Genomic DNA, 12,768 nt, shown 5'->3' on the forward strand with positions numbered 1-12,768 from the left:
GTCATTTTAATCTAGATGCTGCCTCTCAGGAAATAAAACATGGTGGGCAGAGCTCAAAGCTCAAGACTTCCAGTTACTTCTAGGACATTATCAACAGTGGAGGGCAGTAGTACATAAAGAAGCATCTTTCTGGCAACAAGCACTGCCACTTATAGACAGAAAACCACAGCATGATGGTCCTCATCACACTGTCTGTTCAACCTGAAGTCTCCTGCTAGGGGGATGCTCTGTTTATAGAGATAGTTATAATCATGGATAGTTATAATCATGGGGAGATAGGGTTATACCTTCTGTTTCTAATGTTTCTTCTGTCTTGTTTCATTTGTTTTTAATCATCATTGTATTTTAGAATGATTAGGAACCGGATCAACAATGCCTTCTTTTTGAATGACCAGACTCTGGAATTTTTAAGAATTCCTTCCACTCTTGCACCACCTACTGGCCCATCTGTGCCCGTCTGGATTATTATATTTGGTGTGATGTTTTGCATCATCATAGTGGCAACCATGCTATTGATTTTGTCAGGAATCCGGCAACATAGAAGGTAAGATATTTAAAGGGAGTGATTTAAAGAACATTTTCTTGTTTACTCATGACTTGGAAAAACAAGGAGAGGATTTTCCCCTAGCTGAAGAAAATGTGTTATATCTGAAATTGAAAAAATTGGTGATTTTTCAAAATATCACTTATGTTTTTGGAGACTTTTTGGAGTCTGTGTCCCTAGGTTAACTATGAGTCCTTCCATTACTATCTTTCTTTCTATTCTATACCATGTGAATGTTTTATATCTAGAATTGGTTTTAATATCTGGGTTATGATTTTGTAAGCTGGATATACAGAGCTAAGCGGACTTTTTGGGTAGGCAGAGTTAATCTTTGCTAGTCATCCACCTCCAAAGACTAGTAGTTCCGTAGTCCTTTTCATGCCTCCTCACCTTGGCCTGCCTCTTCCAGTGCCTGCAGCTGCCATCTTGTTCTACACACTTTTGCAGTGTTTTATATTCCCTCCCTTTGATGGATGCTCTCCCTCTAGTGCCTATGATTTTATATAGACCCGTGTTCTTCACAGTGGCCTTTGAATCAACTTCCTGCATCAAAATTGCCTGGAACACTTGTTTAAAATATAGGTTCCTTTGCCCTACCACAGACCCACTAAAGTCGATTCTCTGAAGGAGGTGCATTCTTTTAATTGAAGTTTGTTGATGTACAATTGAAGAAAATATGTTTTAATGAATATCTAGGCTATTCTAATTCACCTAGTTTCACAGCTTCCAATTTAAGTACTTACATTTAGATTCCCACTCCTGGAGTTCATTTAGCTGGATTCTGGGGCACATGCAAACTTTGATGTCTATAAATTATTGGTATTAGAGAGTTTCAGACCAGTGGGAGAGTTATTTAGGTAGAGAGGAGACAAGATTTCTTAGCACAATGAAAGGAGAAAATAATTTTGTTTACAAGCACCTCTGATCCAGAGGGGCAGTGGAGAGAGTCCTCAACTCTTCTGTAGACACTCTGATGTGCCTAAACCTTCCCTTCTGATACCAAGGAAGAGGAATTTTGGTAAGTGGGAATCACAGGCACACACATTGGTTTTCAAAAGTGTTGGTGCCCACACGGGACATGCAGGTTGTGTTTGGCCAAGTGTGTGTTTGACTAAATGTTTCTCCTGAGACTTTCTACTTTCCATATGGTTCACCCTGGTTATTAGCAGAAGGTAATCATTTTAATTTGGGGCTTTATAATTTTTTTCACAAATGGTAAGTGAAATGCTATGGAATAAAAGTGATTTACGTGTAGTGCCCAAATTAAGCTCAAAGATTAAGATCAAGTTGTACTTGCTTGCTTTTCTTGCTCTTGGCATGACACATAATGCTGAGAGGCTTGGTATAAATTATTAATCTGTTTTATTTTGTTTTTCAGAATATTAAGAAATATTCTCTTGCAGTACTTGAATAACTATGTTTAATAGTTTTAAGTTTTATTTTAATCCTGAAATGCTATGATTCTATGGTTTCCAACAATTGTAACCTTTGTGAATTTACACCATCTCCTTCGTTCCCAATTTCCTCACTAGTACACTATGGTGAAGGAGGTAGAAGAATGGGCTCTGGAGATAGACTGCTTGGATTCCAAGTATTTATTGCCTAGACTCTGCTCTTGTATGTAATCCATGAACTGTGTGGATATCAGGAAATACAGGCAATACAGGCAATACAGTCAGGCAAGCTCAAGAATATAAGGTTGTGGTGCTAGAGTCAAGTTGTTTAAATTTTTCTTTACTGTCTGTGCATAGATAACTTTGCTCAAGTGACAGTGAGGTATGTTAGAAAGAATTAATTTGCTGAGATCAAAAGTGTTAATAGAGTTCTTGAAGTAGTGCCTGGCACTACTGCTGTTAGCTGTTACTGTTATTTTATTATCCTGCCAGTTGCTGTTCTTTCAGCTCGTTCGTTAGTCTGGGATCAGCTATTTCCTCCTTCTGAGCAGATTCTGCAGTAGTATAATAACTGAGTGTGTAGCATCATAATCTGTTGCCCGGGAGAAGGGAGGCTGTTGTCACAACCTTGCCTTCACAAATTTAGTTCATGTTCAAACCAGGAAACAGATGGACAATTCTCCTGTGTCAACCTGGAGAGCATCAATAACTAGCAAATAGACTCAGGACAGTTATGACAATCTTCTGAAGAGAAATTGATTTGTTGGGTTTTCCATTTGATACGGAAAAAATTTGGTGGGTTTTTCTTGGGCAAAGTATTGCTTCAAAGGTGGGGAGAGGGTGCAGTTCGAAGTGGGGAGAGCCCTGATCATTGTGATGAAAGCGTTTTCTAATTGTGGAAAAAAATGGGAGTTGCCCTTGAAAGTCTTTAGTGGTGAGGAAGACAAAGATTTGTTCAAGAATCCAATTCATACATTAGATAATAATGAACATAGTTTGTGTAGTACAAAATCTTAAACCTAGAAGACGAGGAGGGACCACAGGGTCATCTGAATCACCATTCTGCTTCTGCAGAGAAGAGTGCCAGTGTCCTCTAAGACATGTGCATCTTTATACTTACTACTGAAGAAATTTCTCAAGTAAAGCTTTAACTATTCTGGTAGCTGTGTCAATAACAGCATTCCACTGACTGTTCAGAACCGCTGGGTGGAAAGTATGCAGTCACTGGTGGCCCAAACTAGGTGAACTCAAATACTAGTTATACCCTTTAGCTGAGTGACCTTGGTTGCGTCATGTAATTTCTGTGGGTCTGTTTCTCCATCTGTTATGGGGAGATAATGTCTCACAGGACTTCCATGAGGATTGGGTGAGAAAATGTGTATAAAGTACCTAGGTTATAGTATGTACTAAATAAACGGTAATTATTATTATCCAAGATGAGCTTAACCCATTTCTGTGATTAAGGGATGCTGGAAAAAGATCTCTTTTCCATCCAGATATTGCCACCATACTGCAGAAAATTTTCCAGTTCAGTGGCTTATTGCTTGAGATTTTATTAGTTAACGAACACCTATTTTAAAAGGCAAGTGATCTTATTAGGCCTGCTGTTTACTATAATAGTGGTGGACTGACTAATCAGCTCTCTAAAAAAAGAAAAAGATACCCTGATTTGTAGCATTTGCTGACTTCCTATCCAGTCTGAAGTTTCTGAATGTTTGAGTCACCTCCAGCAAGCCTGTACCAACCAGTTTCAACTCGCCATTACAACTGCCGCCTCTTCGTGAAATAATTCGAGGAGGTTGCTTCTCTATTACCATCTAGTTGAGAACAGCAGTTAGAAGAATTGAGAGATTTGTTGAAGGAAAAAAGTTGGAAAAGTGATTTTTTTTTTCTTTTGGGGAACAGCTAGGGAGTTGGGTATGTGGGAAGACAACCAAGATTAACTGCATATACTTGACAGTGATGTCTGTACTAGATCTGTGTCTAGCCCCAGCCTGGAAGTGGCTATTTTAGCTTTCTGGTCAGCTTTATAGTAATGGTGATGATGGTGATGATGTGATGTGTGTTTTAGTTGAAAGAGCACTGGATCAGTACTCCTAGTTCGGGTTCCAGTCTCATGCCCTGGCATTTTTTAGCTGAATGACCTTGATCCAGTCAAGGTCATATATGGAAAATGAGGATAATATTTTCTTAAATAGTTACGATGATGGGAAGACAAAATTGGAGAATACACACAAGTGCTTCATACACTGGGGAGTGCTGTATCAATGTAAAGAAACATCATCATCAAAAAGCAGTTACAAAGTGCTAATTCTATGTAACCTGGCACGTTGTGCTATAACAGAAGAGTCACAGAGAGCACAATTTCAGACTTGTATGTATATAGTAGAATTGATTCATGACTCCTGCATATAAATAGACTGTGATAATGTTATTTTCTTAGGAAGGAATCTTAAACAATGATCTGTATCCATCTCTCCAGAAGCCAAGGCCCAGAGAGGTAAAAATATCTTATTCCTTTATTGACCATCCATTATGTGATAGGAGCTCTAGAATGTATTATAGAAGAGACATACATAGATAACATGGGTGGTCCTTGCCTATAAGGTGATGATAATCTTGTAGTTGTAACAAAGCCAGGTCAAGGACTCAGGACACTGAACCCTAGCTAGTGCTAGCAGTTGAGCAGAGTCACTAGTAAATTCACTTGGTTTATTTCTGTTTATATTTCTCTTCGCCTAAGGTCAATAGTAAAGGGAAGCGCATTTGGATTTCTATGATTTTTTTCACACGAGGGGTTGGGGCTCAGCCTATATTTTCATATACTGAAACTTCACATTCTTACAGTCTCAATTAAGTGAATAAATTGTCTTGAAAATAGAAATGGAAATGAAATCATAAATGTTAGAGCTAATAATCGTTTTACTTTGCTGTTCTTAAATGTACACACTCAAAATCAAATATGTGTTTTGAGCGAAGCCTGGGGAGATGAAATAGAGTTCTAGGTCTACTCCTTTCACCAGTTTCATCCCATTCTGAAAGACAAGTTGCTCTACATATTTGAGTCTCAGCTCCTGCATTTGAAAAACAGGGATAATAATAAAAACTACATAGTACTGCAGTAGGAATTAGGTGAGATGATGTGTACAAAGCACTTAGTCTGCCGTGTAATAGATACTAATTCTTATTGTTTTTGCCATCACATCACCAGTCTCACTGTGCTGCAACGCCCACTAAAATCATTCCAGCAGTGCTGCTATTTCCCCAGGACTCATCCATACTGATGATGACCACAATCCCAGTTCCCCAATAATTAACTCTGTCCTGTTTTGAAATCATATTTGTCTGTCCTTTGTTGTTTGTCTGTTCTTGGGCCTTGGGTTTTCAGCCCTATCTTGTTTGAAGACAAAAATACTGTTTCTGCTTCTAGCTGCCACTACTTTATCTTGAGCAAACCCTGATCCTCAACACCCCCTAGATACGTGGGCCACCCGATACAGGCAGACCTCACTTTAGTGTGCTTCACTTTATTGTGCTTCGCAGATACTGTGTTTTTTACAAATTGAAGCTTGTGGCAACCCTGCGTTAGCAAGTCTGTCAGCACCATTTTTCCAACAGCATTGGCTCACTTTGTGTCTCTGCGTCACATTTTGGTAATTCTTGCAATATTCCAAACATTTTCATTATTATTATATTTGTTATGGTGATCTGTGATCAGTGATCTTTGACGTAACTATTGAAATTGGGGGGCGGGGGTCAACAGACCACGCGCACATAAGATGGCAAACTTAATGATGAATATTGAGTGTTCTGACTGCTCCACCAACAGGATGTTCCCCATCTCTCTCCCTCTCCTCCAGCCTCCCTATTCCCTGAGACAAAACAGTATTGAAATCAGGCCAGTTAATAACCCTACAGTGACTTCTGAGTTTTCAAGTGGAAGGAAGAGTCACATGTCTCTCACTTTAAATCAAAAGCTAGAAATGATTAAGCTTAGTGAGGAAGGCATGTTGAAAGCTGAGACAGGCTGAAAGCTAGGTCTCTTACAGCAAACAGGTAGCCAAGTTGTGAATGCAAGGGAAAAGTTCTTGAAGGAAATAAAAAGTGCTAATTCAGTGAGCACACAAATGATAAGAAAGTGAAACAGCTTTATTGCTGATGTGGAGAAATTTTCACTGGTCTGGATAGAATATCAAACCAGCCACAACATTTCCTTAAACCAAAGACTAATCCAAGCAGAGCCCTGATTCTGTTCAATGTTATGAAAGCTGAGCAAGGTGAAGAAGCTGCAGAAGAAAAGTCTGAAGCCAGCAGAGGCTGGTTCATGAGGTTTGAGGAAAGAAGCCGTCTCCATAACGTCAGAGTGCCAGGTGACACAGCAAGTGCTGATGGAGAAGCTGCAGCAAGTTACCCAGAGGATCTAGCTGAGATAATTCATGATGGTAGCTGCACTAAATAACAGATTTTCAATGTAGATGAAACAGCCTTATATTGGAAGAAGATGCCACCTAGGACTTCTATAGCTAGAGAGGAGAAGTCAATGCCTGGCTTCAAAGCTTCAAAGCACAGGCTGATTCTCTTGTTAGCGGCTAATGCAGCTGGTGACTCAAAATTGAAGACAGTGCTCGTTTACCATTGTGAAAATCCCAGGGCTCTTAGGAATTACGCTAAATCTACTCTACATGCACTCTATAATGGAATAACAAAGCCTGGATGACAGCACATCTGTTTACAACATGATTCACTGGACATTTTAAGCCCACTGTTGAGGCCTACTGCTCAAAAAAAGATTCCTTACTGCTGGGGCTTCCCTGGTGACGCAGTGGTTGAGAATCTGCCAGCCAATGCAGGGGACGTGGGTTCGAGCACTGGTCTGGGAGGATCCCACAGCAGGGCTGTATTACACAGCAGACTAGTTGTGGCCCGTGAGCCACAACTAGGCCTGTGAGCCACAACTACTGAGCCTGCGCATCTGGAGCTTGTGCTCCGCAACGAGAGGCTGCGACAGTGAGAGGCCCATGCACCGCCATGAAGAGTGGACCCCACTCGCCGCAACTAGAGAAAGCCCTCGCACAGAAATGAAGACCCAACACAGCCAAAATAAATTTATAAAATATTACTGCCCACTGACAATGCACCTAGTCACTCAAGAGCTCTGATGGAGATGTATAACAAGATTAATTTGTTTTCATGCCTGCTAATACAACATCCATTCCTCAGCCCATGGATCAAGGAGTAATTTAGACTTTCAAGTCATATTATTTAAGAAATACACTTCATAAAGCTACAGCTACCATAGATAGTGATTCCTGTGGTGGATCTGGGCAGTCAGTCAAAAACCTGGAAAGGATTCACCATTCTAGGTGCCATTAAGAACATTCATGATTCATAGGAAGGGATGCAAATATCAGCATTCACAGGAGTTTGGAAGAAGTTGATTCCAGTCATCACGGATGACTCTGAGGGGTTCAAGGCTTAAGTGGAGGAAGCAGCTGCGGATGTGGTGGAAAAAGCAAGAGAACTAGAACTAGAAGTGGAGCCTGAAGATGCGACTGAATCGTTGCAATCCCATGACAAAACCTTAACAAATGAGTTGCTTCTTATGGATGAGCCAAAAAAGTGGTTTCTTGAGATGGAATCTACTCCTAGTGAAGATGCTGCAAAGATGGTCAAAATGACAACCAGTGATTTAAAATATTTAGTTGATACAGCAGCGGCAGGGTTTGAGAGGATTGACTCCAGTTTTGAAAGAAGTTCTCCTATGGGTAAAATGCTATCAAACAGCATTGCCTGTTACATACAGAGAAGTCATTCATGAAAGGGAGTCAGTCGATGCAGCAAACGTCACTTTTGTCTAATTTTAAGTAATTGCCACACCCACCCAGCCTTCAGCCACCACCCTGATCAGTCAGCAGCCGTTGACGTCAAGGCAAGACCCTCCACTAACAGAAAGGTTACAATTCGCTGAAGGCGCAGATGATGGTTAGCATTTTTTATCTCTAAAATATTTTTAAATTAAAGTATGTACTGTGATTTTTTTAGACATAATGCTATTGCACATTTAATAGACTACAGTGTAGTGTTGCTCGCTTTATTGAAGTTGAACCAAACCTGCTGTATCTCTGAGGTATGCCTGTACATTTTTGGTCCCCTCTTTTGCCCATCTTCTCTGTGGATTTATGAGAAATAGCCACACTAAGGCTTCTAAGAGCTACTTTCAGGTGTTTTAGTCATGCTTTTTGTTTGTTTGCTTGTTTAATCCTCTTCCTGAACCACCTGACATGCAGGAACAGCGGAAAGTCATTAACACTCATTTTTATTTTTCAGGAAAAAGAATTCATGTTTTTAGCAGAACATCAAATCAGAATGATCCAGAAAGATAGTTAAGTTTTATTATACTTAGAGCAATGTGCAGGCAGTGACTCAGTTTATTACAGGACACACTATGAAATGTGACAAAGGGCTGTATTACTGTTAGATGATAACCTTCGAGCTTCTTATCATGTCCGCCAGCCAGCAAGTTACTGACACTGCAGTTTGTGAAGCCTGGCAATGCCAAGACTGTGAACAACTAGGTCTAAGGTCACAAAAGAATAATATGTACCTAATTTGTCATGGACATGGCTCACGTTTTGATAAATTTCCACAGCGATTTTGCTCAGAATCTTTTTGATTAAGAGATCCTTCTTCTAAGGAAGAGAAACTTGTCTTCATCCATCTGCATCTTCCTTTTTTGTTCTTCCCCATTCCTTGTGATGCCTGGTGGATTATTTTTCCTTTGTGGTTGGTGGGGGAAGGGGAGGCAGGATTTCTTGCCATGATCTGCAAGTGTCCAGCTCTCTGCAATTCTTCTTCTAACTCTGTAAAAACATTTTCTTAAACTGAAGAAACCGGCAAATGAACACTGGCAACCATCATTTCTAAGACTGCTGTTGCATTGCCACCTACTTCAGAAAGCTCCATCCACAAGGATTTTTGTAATATGACTTTCATAGTTACATACACAAATTTCAGGGTAAAACTTGACTGTTAGAAACCTGTTTATTTCTATGGAGAATTATTATTCACTCCAAGCCCAATGAGGAGTGACTTGGGGAGAAATTGCATGAGCTAGGCATGTTTGATGATAATTTATAAATATACATTTGTTGCTAGGGTGTCATTCTTACTGAACCATCACTCTTTTATAATCCATGAAAAGGAAGGGAGGATGAGTGAAATTTGGAGTTTTCCTTTTTTACTGAGCCCTTTCTTTTCACTTTAGGACAAGAACTGTGTCTCTTCCAACACATAGTAGACACTCAAAACATAGTTATTGAATGAATGTTGGATACTATGAATGGAAGTGATGTGTTTGATGGTTATAGAATGTCAGTTGTCTTTTGCTTTCTGGACGACGTGGAAAGTGACAAGATACCCCTGTCTACAGGAGGAGGGGCCAAAGAATTCTAGTCCTCTGATAGGTGATTTCCCCTGGCTGGAGGACCTTCTCAACACAAGAAATTGTATGCCTACTGCAACTGGCACTGATCATTGACCACTGATGCTTGGAATGGACAGTATCTTCACCCTGAGGAAGGGAAAACACAGCAGCCTGTCCTTACCTAAGTCACTGGAACTACAACCCACCAACTTCCACTCTCAGCATTGGGCCTGTAGTGATACATTTTGACATTTGAAAGTGGCATGCACAATGGCAAAATACTTCCAAGTGATGACAGTGGGATCTACAGTATTGAAATGCTACTTTACTTTTCTTTATAAACTCCACCTATTTGAAATTATCTAATAAACCATCGGTGAAGCCTGGCAAAATCAGTACTCCTAATTCCTAAGGTATGAAAATGAGTACTTTCCTCCATCCATTTGAAAAAATAACTATTCAATAAATACAAGAAATATCACATGTGTACATTCCCTTCCTTCCTTCTTCCCTTCCTTCCCTCTTTCTTCTGATAGATCTCATTCAAAACCTACCTTGGGCTGCTGTCTGAGTAACTTTGCCTACAGCATTAGTCCATCCATTCTTCCATCTAGTTGTTTGTTCCATCACCCAACTACCGTCCAATCATCCATCCATCCATTTATCTAACTAGCTAGCCAGCTACTCATGTGTCTGTCTATCCAATGCTAAGCACATTAGTTGAGTGCCTACTCTATGCTGTCAGCTGTTTTACAAAATATCTTTTAATTTGGAGTTGACTGATTAGTTCCTCCTGAGAGATTCAGGTCAGAAAAGTTTGGTGATGGAGTAGGGCAGGAACATAGAACAGAGAATTTTATTTTTAAAAAATATATCTTCTCGGTGCATCACGTCTAGAGGCACTTGTCAGTTTGTCTCGTTGGTGATATTCACCAAATTTCTCCCTTTACAAAAATCAAATGTCTCTTTATAATTAGTACATTGCTTGTAGGGGTGTTACATTGAGACCCTGTGAGTATGCTGTTCCTTAGTCATCCATTGAGGAGCCTCAACAGAATCAATTATTATTATTATTATTATTTGGTGATTTTCTGTTTCTGTTGCACCTTCTATATTGGTTGTCATTCTTTTGTAGACAAGAGCTCTTTCTTTTCTCTGCCTTCCTCCACCATATTCTTTAAAGCACTTTGAAATGAGCTCTCATGTAGGACTAATAAGGACCTCTACCTTGATCATCTTTGGGGCATCTTCACCAACCTCCTCACCCACTAGAAATTCACTAAGTTTCTAAGGGACTTCCATACCGGTGGAAGTCCATCCTGGTCACCACAGCAATGTCCACCATCCCAGCCATGTGATCCACTCAGGTCTGCCTCTTTGAAGTTTCTACAGATTTCTGGGACAAGAGAATCTTTGACAAGTCTGGGAGCCTCATGCCTAACATCATACCTCATGCAGTGCAGACCAAAAAAAAAGCGGGGGTGGGGGATTGTTATGTCTTTATCATATATATGATATCATTATGTAATATGTTATGTAATGTCCTTCTTTATCCCACATAAAGGTATAATTCTTACCTTTTCTCCTCTATAGGTGGTAAGCTATTTTTTTTCTGGCTTCTTTTAAGGATTTTTTTTCTTTTATCTTTGATATTCTGCAGTTTGAAATGACATGCTCAGTTATAGTTTTTGTTTTTAATTCTCTCTGGTGTTTTCTGAGCTTTCTGGATCTGTGGTTTGGTATCTGACATTAATTTGGGGAAGTCCTCAATTTTTTCAAATATTTCTTACATTACTTTTTCTCTTACTGCTTTTGTGAACTCTTCGGCCATTGCCTAGAAGTCAGCCCTTTTGGGTAAAGAACTCCGGGGGTATGTTGCCTCAAAATATAAATCACAATAAAAGATGTATCTCCATATTCTATAGACATAATAAGGACTTCACCAGGAGACTCCTTATTGCCTTTGGAATCCAGACATTGCTGATTTTGACCAAGACACTTGTTTTATTTCTCAGAATACAAATGCTAGATTTTTCAAGAAGATACTCATTGGAACTTCCATTTCTCCTAATGAGCATAATGGAATATTCAAAGAACTCATATTTAAGTTACAAAGCAACAATAGCAATTGAGTTCTGCTCTTCTGTCCTCTTCCCCCAACCTGCTCTCTCGCTGAGATTCACAATTGCCACAGGCTTTGATTAATGTAAGTTCACACTCCCTGAAGACACATACACCATCTACCAATATCATACAGTTCTCTCAGCTGCCATTACTGGCCATAAAGGAGGACACCTCTACCAATCTTGTTTTTGATGTCTACCTTGCCTTGTGGCCCTCTTTCCTGATCAGGTGCCTACTTTGTGTTCTAGGGAGGCACTTGTCAGTCATCATCAAAGCTTAAAGGCATAAAGAGGTCAGTTACAATAAAAGGCTAAAATTAAGACCCAGCTTTGAAGTTTGCCTTGACATCAGAGGAAAATGGGAGGGCCAGAAATAGTCTAATCTCATGTTCTTTCCACTGTGTTCCTGTAGATAAGGTCTTCTAGCTAGACAACTCTTTATCAAAAGGACGAGGCACATTTCCTGTTTATCCCTGAGTAACAAGTTTTAGTTCTCTGCCAGTGATTTGAAGTATCCAAACAAGTAGATTAAATCCTCCCATGGGAACCATGGGGCACCCGATCTTATTGATACTACAAAAACTACTTCCAACAATCCCTGTTCTTTTCATGAGTGCAGTACTCAGTCACTGTGTAATGTGATGTTCCTCCTCTCTTGAGCTGTATGCAGTTGGTAAAATGCTGTTACTCTCATCTGTCTATTGTTTTGTGTTCAGGTATCTTCATAACCATAGGACAAGAATCCCTCCAGTCAGTGGGTGAAAGGAGGTGACCAAAACAGAAACCTTAAAGATAAGAGAAGCATTACAGTCAAATACAGAAGAAGAAGACAGAGCTTACTTTGAAAAGGATGAAAGAGTAGATCGGTGAAATTGAAAAATATGGGTAGGAGGACAGCTCCAATTATGCATAGCAGAGTGACTTGTATTTATCTCAGTAAAGTGAAAGGCAAAGTGCAGTGCTATGAGTGAATTGGGGGGCTTGAAATGTATGAAAATGAAACTGCACCTTTAAGAAGGTCAACACAGTCTTCTAAGAATCAAACAGAGTCTTACTGGATCTTAGCAAAGGCCCCTGCAAGTAGTCTTGAATTCCTTTGAAAATTCTTCAGGAATTTCTGTCTATTTCTGTCTATTAAGTACTGAGCAGAAACAAATTGGAAAACGGAAGTAAAAATATGGTAACAGCACATGAAAGAATAAAGGCAAAAAGAAAAAAGACAGCAGAGTGTAAAATGCAAAGTAAAGCATAAAGCTTTCAAAAGGAAATGAAGAGACTTAGAAA

At 39.7% G+C, this 12,768-nt stretch overlaps 1 protein-coding gene across 2 annotated transcripts in view; it reads left to right on the forward strand.

The window, feature by feature from the left end:
- LOC309978883 (collectrin-like) overlaps positions 1-9,743 on the forward strand; it is a 31,948-nt gene extending 22,205 nt beyond the window's left edge. For both annotated transcript variants that reach the window (XM_082865545.1, XM_082865544.1), the window contains exons 5-6: positions 350-544; positions 9,368-9,743. In XM_082865545.1, coding sequence (XP_082721671.1) covers positions 350-544; positions 9,368-9,398 — 226 coding nt within the window. In that variant the 3' untranslated portion in view covers positions 9,399-9,743. The remainder of the gene's footprint in view (positions 1-349; positions 545-9,367) is intronic.
- The last annotated feature ends 3,025 nt before the right edge of the window (positions 9,744-12,768 follow it).

This window comes from Leucopleurus acutus (assembly GCF_964270905.1).
Source record: "Leucopleurus acutus genome assembly, chromosome: Y".
NCBI lineage: Eukaryota > Metazoa > Chordata > Mammalia > Artiodactyla > Delphinidae > Leucopleurus > Leucopleurus acutus.